The 19,409-nt window shown below is 37.9% G+C and overlaps 1 protein-coding gene across 1 annotated transcript; it reads left to right on the top strand.

Annotated features, from left to right (window-relative positions):
* The first annotated feature begins 393 nt into the window (after positions 1-393).
* LOC113230949 (A disintegrin and metalloproteinase with thrombospondin motifs 16-like) lies at positions 394-13,337 on the top strand. The gene is made up of 16 exons (XM_026465059.1): positions 394-627; positions 1,186-1,900; positions 3,224-3,329; positions 3,582-3,716; positions 3,952-4,058; positions 4,277-4,419; positions 4,621-4,790; positions 5,377-5,443; positions 5,512-5,626; positions 5,708-5,838; positions 6,093-6,196; positions 6,853-7,024; positions 9,426-9,537; positions 11,422-11,570; positions 12,253-12,445; positions 13,038-13,337. The coding sequence occupies exons 1-16, from the start codon at positions 394-396 to the stop codon at positions 13,166-13,168; spliced, it is 2,784 nt and encodes a 927-aa protein (XP_026320844.1). The 3' UTR covers positions 13,169-13,337.
* Positions 13,338-19,409: the final 6,072 nt, after the last annotated feature.

Genomic DNA, 19,409 nt, shown 5'->3' with positions numbered 1-19,409 from the left:
TTCCTCTAACTACTAAATAACTGATACATCTATCATAAAGAAACTTGCTAACTTTACAGTTTCAATTAGGTATTACTAATTTATATTGCTATATTAGTAGGTACCTACACGTAATTTTAAATGTATTTTTTTTAGAATTCCAAATTGGTTAATTCGTTGTTATTTAACATTGGTGTTATGTTTAAGTTTGTGCAGGAGGTTTGAGTTAATGGCGAATTGGTGGCAAATCTGTTTTGTCTTATTAAATTTTACCCGTCACTATTTACTTCAGGCTGTCTTTCAAGTTAGGCGATTAGGCCCTTGAACTTCATGAAATGAATATTCATTTATATGTATAGATCTACAATATCATTTATGTGCTTCTCAACAGCCGAATTCGAAATCGCGCACCTCATGCATTCAAAACGCCGCCGGCGGTCTCTTTATCAAGGCAACGAGGACATCTCATCACTCAAAAGCCACCTCAACATGAGACCAGCGTCACGACAGACCTTCCTCGATCCTCAGTTCCTGATGATGAGACGTTGGAGCAATGATACAGAGCTGGTAGTTGACCAGCTTGATGATGAAGTGGATTTGTGTTATTATAGAGGAGCTAACGCTGCCTTGTACATTTGTGAAGATGTGGTAAGTCACTGCATTGTATTTTATATCGCCAACAAGTTAAGTGTCAAATAAGAATTTTGCATAGCTTTAGCCTTATGGCGCGTTTACATCGGGTCGTCGGTAGGTACACCGAGTCATATGCCGCCTTCGGCAGACTACTTCGCCTCGCCGACTAAGACGACGCAGTTAACTCGCCATTTACACCGAATCGTATGCCGCTTTCGGCAGACTACTTCCCTTGTCGAAGGCGACACGGTCGACTTGCCATTTACACCAAATCGTCTGCAGCTTTCGCTTACAAAATCCTTATCGCGGTGAGGCGCGGCAGCGAACACGTTGAAGCCTGTTCGGCTGAAACAGTCGCTTGTCAAAGGCGACCGTGTTACCCACAACTAGTCGCTTCGATCGATTTCAGCTGCGATCTAGTCGTCAGATGCCTCACTAATTACACCAGTTGCCTGCCTACCTGGTATAAATGCGCCATAATACTCATCCCTGGAAGAAACTGTGACTAGAAAAGTTAAAAGCAATGATACAGTGAAGTATACAGTACTAATGGAGTATTTTTATTTGTTTCAGAGAGGATTACTGAAATCAAATGATACGTACTACTCGATACATCCTCTACCAGAAAGATTTCATACAAAAGACACAAAACCTCACATTATAGTCAAACAAAACCCTAACCCAAATAATGAAGCTGCCTGTCTCGAAAGAGACGCAAATAATAACTTAGTTCCTTCTGAATCAGTTAAAATATGGACCAAACATAGGAGAAAAAGAGACATCGATACAAACAAAGACTTAGAACGGTTTAAAGTTAATCTTCTAGCGCATAGAAACAAAACTATAGGAACGTTTATTAAGAAACTAGTAAAAAACACTCCTAGGCAAAAGCGAGCTATACTTCCAGCAATCTTTGTTGAGACTGCAGTATTTGTAGATAGGGATTTATATAAACACATGACGGTAAATTTTCCTAAAGATACAGAAAGAGAATTGGTAAGATTTGTACTAGCTATGATCAATGCTGTACAATTGTTGTACCATGATCCGTCTCTGGGGCGGCCAGTGAATTTTATTCTTAAAAGACTGGAGATTTTACATGAAGATCCGGTGAATTTGAAAAGACCTCATGATATAGATAGATTTTTGAGCAATTTCTGTACGTGGCAAAGGTTGGAGAATCCACCAGGGGACAACGACCCTTTGCATTGGGACCATGCGTTGATTTTGACGGGATTGGATTTGTACGTTGTTAATAAAAACGGGAAAGTCAGCAGCCAGGTTGTGGGTAAGTCCAAAGTTCATTAATTAAGGTCATCGAAGATTTGTGGTCAGATCCTTACAGCTAAAAGATAAAATACCTTGGTAGCTTGTTTTATTATGTAATCACATTGACTTACAAATAAATGGACGACGGGTCTAACACAAAAACCACGAAAAAAATGTCCCAAGGCAACCTATATAAACGTAGTGACATGTAAAGGAATATGAAAAAGCTAAAACGTTGAATTTAAATTGTAATGTCATCGCAGTATTGTCTAATTTCGCTTGCTTCGCTGTCAGTCGAACAAACGACGAATAAAGCGTGAATGACGCTCTGTGTACGATTTTAACGCCCTATAAGTTCGGACACTTTTTAGCGCGGACCCGACGTCCATATAATTGTAAGTCAATGTGTAATCACTATAAATTCGATAAAGAATTGAAGTTTCAAAATTTCACCTAGAAAACAATATTGTAATACAAATGGGCAAAACAGTAGGTATCAGAGTTTTGACACAAATTTTCGATTACTTTCCTTTTTATCGAGTTCTTAGGTTTTCGCGATTGTTACACATAGGAAATGAAACTATTTTTCCGGATTTAAATTTTTGTTTGACTGGTCAGTCAACCGTGACCATGGGACCTGTAAAGGGCCCGAAACGTCGGTTTGTTTGAAAAAACAAATATACGCGATTTAAATCCGGAAAAATAGTTTCATTTCCTATACTTTCCTTTTTGTTATGCTCGCTACGGCAGTGTGTGAAAAAATATCAACGGTAATGTGATTTATTTCCGAACACGTTAACTCACTGATTAACATAAAAATATTATTAAAAAATTGTAAAAGTCAGTTTTACATAGTTATATTTTAGATAGATATTTGCCACAAGGTAACATATAATAAACTATAGAATCTGTAACGAATTTGTGAAACTATATCATCAATCTCGATCATGGAGTCATTAGCGATGAGAAAATTGCATAGTGATCGACCATTGGAATACCAACATGAATCTTATACATTAGCTTCTCCATCTGAATCACTTTGGTAAAATGACCGACATTGGAAAACCTTCAACAGACTCCAATATGTTATTTACATTTTCTAATCAACATTTTCAACGTAACCGTGGCACGATCTTTTTTGAAAACTCATCTGGTCCCTTATAAGATTCCTGCAATTTATTTGTTTTTTTTTTTTGTGTAAACAACAATATAAATTTTGCAACTTGTAGCAGCAACGATCTGTATCCTTCTAGAGCAGCAGAAAAATCGTATTTATCGGTGTCAGTACTGATGTTGGTTAAATAGCGTAGCCCTTATCTCTTTGTTCGTTGGTTCATTTCAGGCCTTGCTCCAGTCGCCGGAATGTGCACAGTGACAAGCAGTTGCACCGTGAATGAGGGCAGGCACTTCGAAAGCGTGTACGTGGTCGCTCATGAAATAGGACACAAGTAAGTGGGAACAGCAGTGATAGTCTAGTTGTCTTGTGAATGCGAGGTAGTCGATATGTATGTCGGTATAGACAAGTCTTATCAAACTCATGTGGAATACTATTTTTATTATCATCTATCTTAATGACGAAGACACGTCGAGAAAACCTTTTCACAAAGCTAATCTGACACCCTTGACCTCAAAAAGCACTAGTGCAAAAAATTCAACGTAAATAAGTTGACTTTAACTACATAACTGGAATTCTGTTGCAGTTTGGGTATGCGTCACGATGGACCTCTAGCAGACAACGGCTGTGACCCCAGCGCCTACATCATGAGCCCTACTCTGGGCAGCGGCAAGATCACCTGGTCTCAGTGCAGCAAGAATTATCTGCAGAAATTCTTGGAGTAAGTATACCATAACACCAAGTGGGTATACCGTCGAACGTGTCGTGTTAAAACTTATTCTGGCCTATTCATCGTAACCTGATGAAACGAATTTTACTTTTAGATAACAGTTTTAATAAAAGCACTTTCTTGCAAAAAAAGATGTAATGTCTCCTAAATTCCATTAGTTCTATGGGTTGAACAATACGATATTGTACTGTGTATTATTTTCTGACCAATTAATGCTATTCTGCAGCACATCTCAATCTCGATGTCTGCTGGACCACGGCAATTCAGCTGGGCAGTTAGATCACAGCGCAGAAGGCATTCTGCCGGGAGAAAGATTTGATGCCGATCAACAATGTAAGTCGATAAAGTTTTCGTTAGTGAATTCTTCCATCTTAAACCTTAAAGTATCCATTTTTGGGTATAGCATCTCCTGGACGACTTTTGTCGAATTAACGATTATCTTTTTGGCGATGGATTCCTTCCATCTTTTATGAACTAAGTACAATGTTCTGCATCTTAGCAATTATGAAAATCTTATTCACAATCTTTTCATATATGTTTTTCTTTACCAGGTATGCTAAAATACGGTAGAGGTAGTCGACATGCAGCCGCTCAAAATTTAGAAGACGTATGCAGGGATCTGCACTGTCAGAGGGAACGCTATACGTGGACATCACATCCAGCACTGGAAGGAACTAAATGTGGCGAAGATATGGTGAGATTTTTTCTTAAATTTGTACTTTAACTTTTGCGATCGCTACAAGTCCTAAGTAAAAGATAGGAAATTATTTGATTTCCAATGATGCCATTAAAAAACATGCTCGCTATGTTATTCAAATTCAATATACTGGAAATGATAATGTGCAAAACTTTGCAAACAGGGACACAATGTAAACTATTACCATTTTGCCAACAGTATTGCCGCGGTGGAGAATGCGTGGAACGCTCCGGGACCTTCATCAAACGAGGAACATGGGGAAGATGGTCTGGCTGGTCAGAATGTGCTTCGGCGTGCCTAGTGGATGACAGCTTGGCTCCCGCAGCTTCCGGCGTTGCTCTTGCTACAAGACGGTGCAATAGACCACGGCAAGAAAAATATTTCCATTTGAAAGCACAAAGGACAAAACATAAATCTTTGCATAAATTATGCCTCCATTTAAAAACCAGGAAACGAATGTATATGATTACTTACTACATAAACGAAACTGTAACGAATGGTGACGATCTCGGACGCAGAGATTAGCAGTTAGCAATATAGGCGTTAGACGACGACTTCGATTACTTTAACACCAATTTAATCATCAAATGTCTAAGTTTTCTGGGTAATACCTCTGGATGTAGTTTCATTACTCTGGCCTTTTTCTTGAGGTGATATCTCCTACCGGAGGTCGGCGATCGTCTGCACGGAACACGGATCTTGAGAACCATATCCGGAGATTCATAAGCCACGAAGTACGCCTTCTTTCAGGTGGTCGTTTCCCCTGTATCTTTCCTTGCATAATTAGTCGTTACGGTCATTACGGTCGTATTTATCGTTACTCTGGTATTCAATAGAAAATTCCTTAATGTGAGACCAGGTAATCGGAATGAATATCGGGCATACTATAATTTACTGTGACAAGAATTGAGCTGTTCCAGAAATAAAATTTATAATTTGTTGTCTATTTTTCAGACAAAATAATGGAAACAACTACTGCTCCGGCCACGACAAAAAGTACCAGTCCTGTCATGCACAACAGGTAAAATAAATTGAGGAGGTTGGGTGATATGCTAAGTTTCAAGCTATTCAATGTCGAATAATTTGCAGTGCAACAACGTACATCGAATGACTGTCAGAGAGTTCGCTGATCAAATCTGTTTGAGAGCTAGAGAAGTTGACCCTGACTTGATTGGAACAGGACTGCAGAGGATCGATTCTGATGGTAAGTCTATTCTTACCAAATTAATAAGACTGAAAGATTATCTGAAATAAATACAATATTTTGTATAATTTTTTTTTTCAGATGTAAGCAGCGCATGTGCTGTATGGTGTGATACAAGAGGAGGTGGTTACAAATCTCGTGGTTGGAGTTTACCTGATGGAACATCCTGTTCGAGGATGTCGCCCATGTTCTGCATTGCCGGAGTTTGCCGGGTAAAATTGAATATACCGTGGTATTAAAACTCTTTTACGCAGAAATTAGAACTTGTTATCAAAACGAGTTCTTAGGTTTTCGCGATTATTACACATAGGAAATGATACTATTTTTCCGGATTTAAATCGCGTATATTTGTTTTTTCAAACAAACCGACGTTTCGGGCCCTTTACAGGTCCCATGGTCACGGGTGACTGAGGTGGTACAGTCTTCAACCAGTTATATCTAATATTATTTCTTCCTATTTCTTCAGAAATTCGCCTGCGCCACTACAGTGGACAATGAGTTCTCCCTGAGACCCGGTGACTGTGAATGGGAAGCGTTGCAGTTGCAAGCAGCAACACCACAAAGTACTTCGTAAGTATAAACAGAAAACCATCCACATCATAATGACCAGCTGGAACACGAAACCGTTGGCTGTCAGTCAGACCAGACGCCATGCAAGAACTTGTCAATAACAAAGGTCACAATCCTATTGCTGAAGTTAGACAAAGCTAATAAAATGCTACAATATCACGTTTACGGTTGTAGATAGGGTTCCCTGTCATTGTTATTACAAGGTCTATCGCTTAACTGAGTCGGGTCCTGAGGCAGCTGCGCGGTGCGGGAGGGGTGACTGTTTACGTAACAGTTATGTCGCGCTGCACACGGAATAATTTCAACAAGATTTTTCTGACGATATTCAATAACAAGTTGATTGAAAGAAAGTGCCAAATGGCTTGGCTATTCATTTCAATGAAATAATCTTTTTATTATTATCGTGTCACATAACAACAATTAACTAATTTTGTAGGCACTTTTTTCATTTACTTGCTATTGAATATCGTCAGAAAAATCTCGTTGAAATTATCCCGCGTGCAGCGCGACATAGCTGTTACGTAAACTGTCACTCCTGCACCACGCAGCTACCTCATGAACGGACTTAGTTAAACGGTAGGCCTCGTCGGTCCACATTTCACCACCTAATTGGAACTGTAGAAGTCTGATGATCGTAGCTAAGAATATCGTTACAGAGTCAAAACCTCCGGTACGTGGCGCCGAGCAGTTGGTTCTCAATGGCGAGCAGCGAGCGGCTGCCACTACCACTGCATTGCACCAGGGACAGGCATCAGACTTGTTAAGGGTCAGACTAAGAAATCGACGAGCATACAGCTGTGTACTCCTGACTCTAGTCGACCAGATTTGGTAAGACTCTAAGATGAAACATGACAATTCACATAACTGTACGAAGCGTAAATTTCAATTAGTTACGTTCATAACTGTCGAAAGTTTTCTATTAGTATTAATCATGGATCAATAACTATAGATCGTAACTCTGATAGTCTCAGTACTAAAAAAATCCACCTCAAAAGTTCGTGGAATTACGTTTATTTGACAAGTTTTATTGAAATCGGTAAGTGCGCGAAACCGGATGCATCCCTTAGTTTGCCACCCTCTTTCCAATGAAAGAAGAACCATCAAAATCGGTTCACAAATGCCAGGAGTTATGCGTAACATACATACAAAAAAAATCTGTCGAATTGAGATCCTCCTCTTTTTTTTTAATAAGTCAACATTCCGTCTTATATCTAGATGGCGCCTGGAAGTATATCAATTAATTCTTCTTTAATATGAAATATAAGCTGTTACTTTTGTTTACCTTTTAACCGCTCACGCGATGCGCTCATCCTACCGCAAAATGGCGGCTATTTGGTTTCGCAAATTAAAAAAGGATTCAGTTTAAATACAAGTTTTTATAAATAAAAATTATTATTCTGCATTGCTAAATAAATACCCTCCGTATTACCAATAAAAACATCTCAAGTAAAATGCAGTAATATACCGCAAATCCTGCACTTAAAAAGCACTAATGAAATTTTTGGTGTACTTGGATAAATATGATAATATTCCGTTTGAGTGGTTCTAACGTTTACCATGAAATTACTCCTTAAAGTATAGTTTATAAATATTTATATTCAGGGTAAACTTAAAAAACGCTGCTTACGGTATGTTTTCAATAAATAAACACCAAAATCACCAGCCCAAACAATAACACACACGATTGTCGTGACGTATTTTTGAAGTTGTTTATTTTTTTAAATGACAGACCCAGGCATTAAAAACTTTATGGTTTGCTAGAGTAGTTACCGAAATAGCAATTAATATTAGTTCTTTTACCTATTATAACTTCGATATCCGATAAATCGGTATAAAATCATCACCGGCACCTCTAGGTGTGGTATGCGTCTACGGCTGCATGTATCGCGTGAGCGGTTAATAATTGGACAAATATATAGATCATCAAAAAAAATATTTTCTGAATTTAGACAAATATGCGTGTCAATAGATGGCAATGTGTGTTACAAACTAATTTATAAATAAACACTTCCTAATATGGGTAAGTGACGCTAATCCTAAAATCAATAAAACAATAGCTGGCAATATCCATAAAATCTGTGCAATGGGCGATTATTAGCGCCATCTAGTTGATTAGTTTGTTATCACAAGAAGTTAGAGTAGCTTTGATTCCAGCTTGTCAAAAACAAATTAGTTACAAAAATAGCCAATTGGTACTCGTCACGACATCTGGTGTGCCAATAGGTACTAAATACCCGACTACGCGGTTTTCTATCGCTAATAGAAGTCCTTTTCAGTTATCCTTGATGTTAACTCTTGGAGTATATTATAACCAGAAATAGAGACGAAATAAGGGCCACAAATTTCTGGTAACTCATCAGTGACACATCACTTAAAATTATCAACACTCGTTTGTACTGAAATATAGACAGCGCCGACAACTGACCTGTGTGTACGTCTCCGTATATTCTAAAAATATTCTGTATTTATTGTAATAAAGATAATATCTCTAACAATGGCGTGTGATGTGGGGAAAACAGCAAAACATCCAATTACAAAACAAATGGAATCAAATTTCATCGGTAACTAAATATGTAATTTTGCAAAGTCGATTTGAAGTGAAAGAATTGACGACAGTCAATTGTTTCTAATTCGGGCTGACGAATATTAACTGAACCTTTCTTTTTAAAATTTTCTAAAATTTACGAATCTTACGTGACGTTACGTGGTACTCCTGTCATTCCATTCATACTTTATTGAGTTCCTGGGTTTTACTTTATTGTCACACATAGGAAATGAGACTATTTTTCGGATTTAAATCATGTATATTTGTTTTTTCAAATAAGCGAGTCGCCCGTGACCGTAAGACCTCTAAAAGGCCCAAAAGGTTGGTTTGTTTGAAAAACAGTTTCAGCAGTTGAACTTCTTGTGAAAGAGTTCGTCTAGGGAAGTACTGCTCTGCGTTGCGGTTTTGAAGGGTAAGGGTGCTGGTGAAATTACAGGCACATGGGACTTGTCAACTTATGTCTCAGTGCCCCTTATATCTTTGCGATTTACGTACGACTTGTTCGTCCCGTCACCTGACATTATAATAAAGGAAATTAAAAAAACAAATAACTAAATCTGAAAAATTGTTTCATTTCCTTCACTTTACTACGTAAAAGTGATAATATTTACCACTAGTACACTTTATAACTTGTCATTATATCATAAAGACGTCAACTTTACGTAGAACATATCACATTTTCAGGGCTGCACCCAAAGGAAGTCACCATACCAATACGCAACGATGGTTTGCACTAAATACAAGGAGAGAGTCAGAAGACTGTCTGGTTTGGGGATGCAGATCTCACCTGCTGTAGGTAAGATGGCAAAAAAGAAACTTCGAAATCAAAAAACTATATCAACGAGAAGGGATGTATACAAATACTTAAGTAGGATGTGTCAACTTTTGGGAATAAAAAGATTCGCCAAAAAAAATGCATCGAATTATTTCATTTTATCCTATGTCGGCCCTTTTTTTTTTTTGACGGGTGGGAAATCTTTAAGGATACCCCTGAGCCCAGGGAGACTCAGGGGTTATGTGGGGACTCTCCCTCCAGACTGGAGGGCCTACCCCACTAAAACCCTTCCCGGTTTCCCTCTCGCCGGTTGAGTCGGCGCCGTGGGATCGGTGAACATTCACCACGACGCCGCCCGGCCGCCCTAGCTTACGCCAGGGCTCCCGCGCCAACGGAGGGGCGAGTCGGTTGTCCTCCGACCCGCCCCCCAGACGAGTGAGGCCGTGCAATGCAGGCTCCGGAGTCCCTGTCCAGAGCCCGCTGGTCTCACTAGGGGATCAGGCAAGCAGCGAACTGCCTTCGCCTTCTCCCCGTACGTCTGCGCCGGAGCGGGTGCGCGTCCGCCGCGTCCTCGCGCACCCGCTCCGCGGCCTCCCAGGACTCCTCGCTATCGAGCATGGCGGCAACCACGCTCGGCAGCGAGAGGTCCTGCCCTACAGTCCCCGTCAGAGTGCGGCGCTGCTCATCCCACCGGCTGCACACCTCTAGGGTGTGCTGCGCGGTGTCATCCGCAGCGCCGCACTCGTGGCACGACGGGGACGGTTCCCTCCTCGCCACCTTGTGCAGGTAGTGACCGAAACACCCGTGTCCAGTCAGCACCTGCACAAGGTGGTACGACAGTGGCCCGTGGGACCGGTTTACCCACTCTACGAGGACAGGGCGGATCGCCCCTATGGTACGAGCGCCATAGGGGGGATCCGCCAAGCCCTCTTTCCACCGGTCCCGCATGCGCTGCGCCGCGAGGCGGCGCTCCCGCTCGACCTCTTGGGGAGCAGGGCGCTTGCCTCGGGCCCTCATTCCCCGCCGGTAGGCGTGGACCTCCGCCAGGACCTCGGCTTCGAGGTCCCACGGCGGAGTACCGGCGAGATCCTATGTCAACCCTAGGGTAACCTATGACAAAAACGAATTTTTTTTCCGAAATAACGTTTGTTCGAATTTTTATTACACCGAAAAGCCGAATTAAAACGAAACCGTTATTCTTTCAGGATATATTGGATGATTATCGCAAAGACAGAATTAGGTTCGGTTAGGTTAGGTTAGGTTTAAAAGAAAAAACATTTTTCTCTCAAAATTACTTTCGAGGTTATGAAAATTCGAGCTAACGTTATTTCTGGAAAATGTCATTTCGGACTACTAATAGGTAACCAAATTCACATGCAAGTGTTTAATGCAATGGCTTATAGCTTGAATTATCGATTTACTCAAGCTGCATTTCGCTATCTGTGAATTTTCCACCTTCAAACACTAGTAGTAACACCAACTCTTGCAAAGTCTTTATACACATAGACATAAGAGCCTATGCACACGGCGTGTTTTTTACGCAGACGACGTGCGTTCGTTTCACCTGATTATGCGCTATCCCGCAAATACCGCGGGATCCCGCTCAGTTTAGGTGCGGGATCAATCCCGCAAAATTGGTGCGGGAGCATTCTCGACCATGCGCGACAATTCCGCGGAAAACGCGTGACGTGATTTTTGGCTCGTATCTAGTTTGTACGTGACACTATTGATCATATGGTTCATTACGCTATGTACAATATCGTTAAATACAGTCAAATTGAGAGCCTCCTCCATTTTTCAAGGCGGTTAAAAATTCCCTTCCATTCCATCCATTGCTGTACCTTTATTAACTAAATTAAGATTGCACTAGTTCAGTTTTTAACACGACACTTTGTAATTTTTCAGAGGACCCAGATCGTCCATGCCGAATAGCATGCCAAGATGAGAGAGTGTCGCATCGATTTTACTTGGTGAATGGCCAGGAGGGTTGGTTCCCGCTAGGAACTTCTTGTGGGAAGAAGAATTCTTCGTACTGCGTTAGTGGAAAATGTTTGGTAAGTGAAGTAACATTGTTACAGACTTTTTTTTATACGATATCAAGTGACGAGTCGAATAAGTTGCAGAGCTCTCAGAGCTCAGAGAGCACCTATCATCCTGAGACTCAGAATTGACAAATGCCATGTGCTGTGTAATCAAAACACCTAACTTTCAAAACATGCTTGCGGCAGAAAAAGTATGGTGACATTATTTCCCTGGACGACCTCTTTGATAATCTATACTGCTGTTAAATGTTCAGGAAATGGTATGAGTTTTCAACTGAAAGAGCTTTGAAGGGGTTGATTCACCTTTTTTTTTTTTTTTGACGGGGGGGAAATCTTTATGGATACCCCTGAGCCCAGGGAGACTCAGGAGTTATGTGGGGACTCTCCCTCCAGACTGGAGGGCCTACCCCACTAAAACCCCCCCGGGTTTCCCTCTCGCCGGTTGAGTCGGCGCCGTGGGATCAGTGAACATTCACCACGACGCCGCCCGGGGGTTGATTCACCTGCCAATTGGTACAACTTTTACTCGTGCAGAAAGTGTGAATAGTACATTTTATACTTCTTATTTAGCATGACATATCTCAAATTTTTATATTCAATACTTCATTTTTTTTATCCCAGTGTCTCCACCTACAGTTTTAAATATGTACTAAAGTTAATTTCTATGAACTAACTAACTACTAACCCTTTACAGGAATTCGGTCCGGATAGCACTCCCTTATCAGAGATGGTGTTCACGCTCCCACTGCTAACTCGTAATAATTCTTCTCGCATCACGCGGCGTTCTTCGCGTCACCGCCGCAGCCTGCTTCGTGACCGTATGACAGTGAAGGCCACGTTGGACCAGACGCATTTGGCAGATATTATAAATAGACTCAATTTAACAGGTGCTTACATTATAACATTTGAAATATATCTGTTTCTGAAATTTTTACCTTTTACAAATACATATAAAGAATGGTTTAAGTAAAATCAGTCTACAACTTTATCAGCATCTCAAAAATTGAAGTAATTTAATTTTTTTTTAATATAAGTATTTTTTATGACGGAATAAAAAAGTCGTGCGCCTGATGCGACTCGCAAAGGCGCTACACTACAGAAATAATCTGAGATCACCCTGAGACACAAAGTTGACAAGACCCATGTATTTGTAGTTTGACCAGCGCCTTAACCCTTCAAAACCGGAACGCAGTATTCCGGTTTTTAAGGGTAAATGTGCTGGTGGTGGTGCTCATTATTATTGCTTGGCAGCTAGAAACAGGTACGGTGACAGTTCTTCCACTGGACAAACCGTAAAGATTTTAAAGAATTGTCTTGGTAATGTATTTTTCATGTCATTATATCGGGAGATGAACGGGGCTAAACCGTCTTAGTAAGCATTAAAAATTTTTTGCTTAACATGAGACATTGTGGACATAAATATATTTTATTAATCTCAACAAAGGTCTTTATAATCAGGTACATAATATTATTTTGCAGCAACCACCAACGATCATATAATCTACTACGACACCATTCCGGAACATATCGAGTTGGACTTCAATAATCCCATACACATTGCACCAGAAGACACCATGATTAGGAAGGTTCCACGACCTACCTGGGACTGATTCGACGAACTACAAACTAAAAAAACATACTTATTCACATTTAACGTTTGAAACGTTCTGAGAGCGGATTTAAAATGTATTCTTCATCGAAACTGAAATTTCTCTGAAAACAATTGAAAATGAACTTTAAAACTTTCATAGATTTCTCACAGATGGCGCTGCCGCAAAAAGACGTTAAAAACCAAAAACAAAGATCTGCAACAAACACTTAGAAAAATTCGAAGGTTTACTGGTTCGTTCCGTAGCTTAGTTGGAAGAGCGTCAGACACGGTATACTGAAGACGCTGGTTCGAATCCAGCCGAATCGAAGGAATTTTTCTTAGTGTACGAACTTTGTATTAATAATTATAACAGACTAGTAATTAAATAAATTATGGACTAATTTAATAACATAAAAATTGAATATCATAAGTGATAATATGATATTCAATAATGAACCTTAAAGTCATGGAATAAATTCCATGTTATAATCATTTCCCGTTTTTATCGTTTCAAATCTACGAATTTCAACTAGTATTGTCTATAGAAATTTGAAAATTGACAATCGTTGAAATAATACTTATTTTTTAATTAATTAATAGATTTAGGTGCTACTTTACGGAAGTCCAAATAATAAAATAACCGACCTCAAAAGTACGTGGCATTACGTCTATTTGCTAAGTTTTATTGAAATATCCATTCGCCACTATCCAGGACTTGACACTGGAGATAATAAAAAATCGGTTCTCACTACTCAAAGAATATTGAGAGAAAAACGCCTTGAATTGGAGAAATAGCAAAATCAACCATTAAAATAATTCCTCCTTAAGAAAATTTAGGCGCTATTTATAAAAATAAATCTTCATGCGTGAACAGTCACCTTAGAGGTGGATGATTTCCTTCAAAATGAAATGGGACCACTATGGAAGTACCCCCTTTCCAACAAAAAAAAAATCATGAAAATCGGTTCACAAATACCGGAGTTATCGCCTGACTTACATACAAAAAAAACATACAGTCGAATTGAGAACCTCCTCCTTGTTTGAAGTCGGTTAAAATGGACGTAAAAGAATGATTTCATGAATTAATGATTTCTTCAGTCGAGTGACGAACAATCAACAAGCCTCGTAGAGAAGAAACACGTGTCGGGTATATCATTTGGTGGTGGTACTGTGACTGTAGTTGCACTTGTGTTATTTATTTTATAAATTTTGTGCAGAAGAATGGGATATTAACTGCGTGAAAATAATATTCAACACAAGCGCAGCTATTTTGCACGTTTTATCGTCCGGGCGGAGAAACGGAGAGAGAGTAAATAATTTCTTATAAAAACATATATGAGAAAAATCCATGTGGCGCATCTCAAAAAACGCGACACAACTTACAAAACGACGCTCGTCTGGCCTCCCCTTAATTCCAAATTAATAATTTTAAATTATGACGTAATATAAATTACTAAGTTACTACTGATTGATACATTACTGTTGTATTTTTGCGAATTTAAGCCATGTTTTAATTACTTCAAAAATTCCATAGGGTTTTATTCCAACTATCTACACAAATGGTATCAAAATCAATGTTATAGTGGTATAATCAAATCAGTAGCCCGAGAATTCGGTTAATGATATTAATTGCTTTCCCTTCCTGCGTACGCGCAGGTTGCAACCTTGTTTGAGAAACGTGGATCGGTGATAATTTTTGAGAACGGGAGTGTCGAGACCGCCATATTGGAAAATGGATGGAAATATTATTTATCCATAAACTAACGTACACAATCCAACTGAAATATACATATATGGACCTGTCATATTGGCGCTTTGTAAAGTAAAAGAAAACTAGAAGAGGGATCCTCGGAAGAAGCGTACTTGGAGTTCCATTGCGAAATCGAATTGAAAAGAGGAGATAAGTAAAAAAACCAGAGTAACCGATATATAGCCCAAAGAATTAGATACGCACTAAGACATGAAAACCAGTTACGCGGTTAACCGAAAAAACCAAATAACTAAAAAGTAAGTAAAAAAAAGGAAAATCCGGATTTTTCGGTTTTGTTCTAAATCTATGAAATAGTGGTTTATGCGACTGTTACATAATGAAAGGCATTAAAATACGAGTGAAGGTTTATAAAACGAGCCGACGACAGCCGAGTTTCATAAAAACATCTCACGAGTGTTTTAATGCCTAATTATGTACAGTTACATACATTGCCTTATCTACACACATATTATAAGCTCTCTGTGATGTATTCAGGAACCGCATGTTACGACTGGCGAAAAGGCGGCAAATAAAAATTTTTCTCACGCATGTCACACAACCGTAGTTTTTATTTTTAATTCATAGACAAACTAAAATCGGCCCCAACTACCATATCGTTCAATATCAAGTAACGTGTGAAATTGTCAAAATTGTTTGCTATTGATATTTCATTCGAATAAAACTTCATCTCGACTGACATTAGAATTGAGGGCCAATCAAATTGTTTTGTTTTTCAGAGATGTTCGAAATTTTAATGTAATAACATCGAATTCGATAATAACATTTACGATAAGAAATTTGTTCTAACAAAACAGTTTACCTTTATGCTGGTTGCGATTTTTGAACACATTATAGAGAGTTTATGATATGTGTAGATAAAAAATGTTATTAAATATTGTCACAATTTCAATATAATCTTAGTCAATCAATGACCAGTGGTTAAGAAAATTAACAGGCTTAGGGCCCAAATGACAAGTACGAGAAAACGCAGGTTAAGTTTTTGTCATCTGAACTTACGCTTGTGGGATTTCGTCGTGCATAGTACAAGCCCGCGTATGTAGCATTGCAAATTTTACAGGAGAGGGATCATTTTTGCATAGTAGCATTAATTTATATTGTCTACGGACTGATAACAATACTACACTACTATATGTAAATCTACGTAATATATGTAATATGGTTGCCATGAAATTTACGCGGATTTGACAACTAAATTACCGAAATGGAAACTCATAATCCAATGCTAGGTACGCGTAATTGCACTATCCCCAACGATTTGTATCTATCAATTTTTTCTGCTGACGTTATTATGCAATTGACCTGATGCAAATTAATTTCCTTGCAACACGATTGACATTCGCGTAGGGTTGACATTAGCCTTGGGTATGACACTGTAGTGGATTGTGAAACTGTTTTTTTTTGTTAATTGTACTTAGTAATGTTATTAAGTTTGTTTGTTTCTGAAACTTATTTTCTTTGTCAGCATTGTACTTTTAAAAAAGTACACTAGCGATTATGCTTCATTTGAAAATTTTATATTTTTGTAGTAAGCTATGGACGATGTGATTAATTTTACAATTAGCTAAACTGATATTCTTATTCTGTATAACTCATCATGTATACAATTGTTTGTCATTCCTCATTAAATAAAATAAAAGTAATACAATTTATGTTTGTCAAACATTTTATTAATTCATTTAGTGATTATACTCTACTACTCCTAACAAAGGGATTATCAAAACTGCGCGAGTGTTGAACGTGTTTTACTTTCAACCTAATTTTTAACTGCCTCTATTTTTTAAGTTAGTGAAACTATTATATTTTTGTAAAATGTTCAGGGTATCCCCTTTATAGTCAATGCAATGTTTAAGTACAGGCCGAATGTCTTGACCAGTGTGACCATAAGATGTGTACAAATAACGCTTAACTAATTAACTAACTTTTTTATTAAATTAACTAATTAACTTACCTTATTTTTGTAACTACAGCATTATGAACTTTACATCAAATTGTGCATTTTTTCAATTCAATCGTAACTTATCGTAGTGCGATAATAGAGTGGTAACCATGAGTAAAACAATAGCTATTTAAAACATTTTTTTTTATTATGATGAAAATAAATGTTTACTTTAAAAAAAAAGTATTTGTCTAATATATAAGCGTAGGTCGCATATACGTGTGCTTTTCTACCTAATTTTACTATTTCCCGTGCTTTTTTAAAGTATAGAAGCTCTTGCTAAAATATACTTTCTCTTATTTTAAATATGAAGTCAAATCCGAGATTTGTACTTGTAAGTTTTATTTCTTGATGCCCGTTTCTTTTACATTTAACTTCTAAATATAATAAAAGTTAATTTAAATGTTATATTACCACTCCTCAATGGCTCGTATCTAGTTTGTGCGTTACACAATTGACTTAAGGTTCATTGTGCTGTAGTAATGCGGCAATGTAAATGATGATCACCAGTGATCGGAATTGAGAGAGTTAATTTACCTAAAGTATGAACGTTTTCTTAGTATGGACATACCCATTTTGTCATCAAGGCGTAATTTTTTTTTTATTATTACTGTTCATTTTCTAAACAGTCCAAAATATACGTTGTCTATTGTTTATTTTTTAAATGGTTAAAGTGTTTAAACACGTAAGTACATATAGAAACACAACTACAACATTATTTTTTGAGACAATTTGTAGCAAATACTTAATAGGAAATAATAATTTGTCGCCAATGTTTCTCTAATTTCAATAAATAATACCTACGCATATTCAAATATAATAAATCCCGAGAAGTCCCGTGGTTTATAGAAAGAATGTCCACATAAGGCTGCTAACAGATTGACAGCATGTTTGCAGTTAATGCGGGAAGTCGTAATCAACTTCACGCATCCATGCAGTTATTGCGTGAAGTCGTTATCAACTTCATGCAGTCGAGGTCTCGGCTGCTTTAAGTTGATTACGACGCATTAACTACAAACATGCAGTCAATCTGTCAGCAGCCTTATTCTTTAGTCTAGTTAAATTAACTCATACCACTCCATTAAAATAACTAAATTATCGAAAATAGCGACTCGGTATTCACCGAGTTGAAAAAATAACGGAAAAACATAACTAATATTTATGTACAATCCACCAGCTAAGTTTCTTGCAAGTATGAATGAATAAAATTGTTAATCGATTAACGTACTTCGCACTCGCCTCATGTTCACAGAGGTCAAAATAATTCGGTGCTATAAACAATTAATGGTGCTGACTGTACAATCGTTGTGATCAACTTAGTATTTATTATAGACCAATTTATATCATGTTGTTAGGTTAAGTAGTTATTTAATAAAAAACCTATTTTTTGTATTTGTTGTTTTATTATTATCAACGTCCATAGCTCGACTTCACCCACTGCTGGGTATAGAACTTCCGTAATAACGACTTTCCATTACGATTTTACGTTAGTATCCACATATTATTATTATAATGTAAATATTGGGTCAGGTTTAACTGCCTCTGTGGCCGAAAGATTCGCATGCTGGACTGCCACGCAGAGGTCTCGCGTCCGATTCCTAGGCGGGTGAAATATTTGTAAGGCATAAGTTTATTTCTCTCGTGAGTTTGGGTGTAATATGTGGTTGTCTGTGTGTGTCCATGGCACCCGCGATACAGGGTTTCCCTAGTGCAGGGCTTTGAGTATGCGCGCGTTTTTATGCGCGTGTTATTAGTCTAAAGTAATACAGTAAATTGAAAAGAAATCAAATTTAAATTAATTTTGTATTTGCTTAAAAGGTTGTTCGTTAAATGCTCTAAACGCGGAAGGCTTTGCTAAACAACTTACTATCAAATACATGGGGCCTACCACAACCTCTTCAAACAATATTATTTTAACCTTACATTGACTTTTCATACTATGGCGCGCTTAAAGTAAGCTTATTATAATGTTAAAACTATGATGTTTTATTGTTCTTGTGTCAAATTTAGCAATCTTAAAATATTTACACGGACGCAATGGAAACAATGTTATTTTCAGTTTTATTGTCTTAATATTGATTTGTAATGATTAAAAGTTAAGTTGAACTTATTTATTTACATATCTCTTCAATATTTTGTTTATTTTTATTGAATTGGAAATTATTTCTCTAAACAAAAATACCCGATGTTTATTTCGTAAAATTATGAGTTTTTCTTTTGCTTGTTTACATAGTTCATTATTACTAGGCAGATTTATAAGTTTAGAGAAGAGGACAGTAATCTATTTTCATACTTACTTTGCAGGCCTTGGCCTGGAAGAAGTAGCTTGGTCCATAAATGACAAACCTTCCATGTTCGTTTTTTGAAAGTAATGCAAACATTTCCGAGAATGTTTGAGAAAATGTCACTTTACTCCGTCTTCAAAAAAGTCAGACCATAGTATCTTACAAATAACCCTGTATATGTATGTAATAAGGTCGCTACACCATTCCAAAAAATAAAACTTCTTCCCTTCTTGAGTGTACTTATATTTATAACATATCATATTATTTA

The sequence above is a fragment of the Hyposmocoma kahamanoa genome, unplaced genomic scaffold (genome assembly GCF_003589595.1).
Source record: "Hyposmocoma kahamanoa isolate Upper Pololo Valley unplaced genomic scaffold, ASM358959v1 64, whole genome shotgun sequence".
Taxonomy (NCBI): domain Eukaryota; kingdom Metazoa; phylum Arthropoda; class Insecta; order Lepidoptera; family Cosmopterigidae; genus Hyposmocoma; species Hyposmocoma kahamanoa.
Note: the sequence above shows the minus strand (reverse complement) of the source record. Positions and strands in the feature narration are given on the sequence as shown.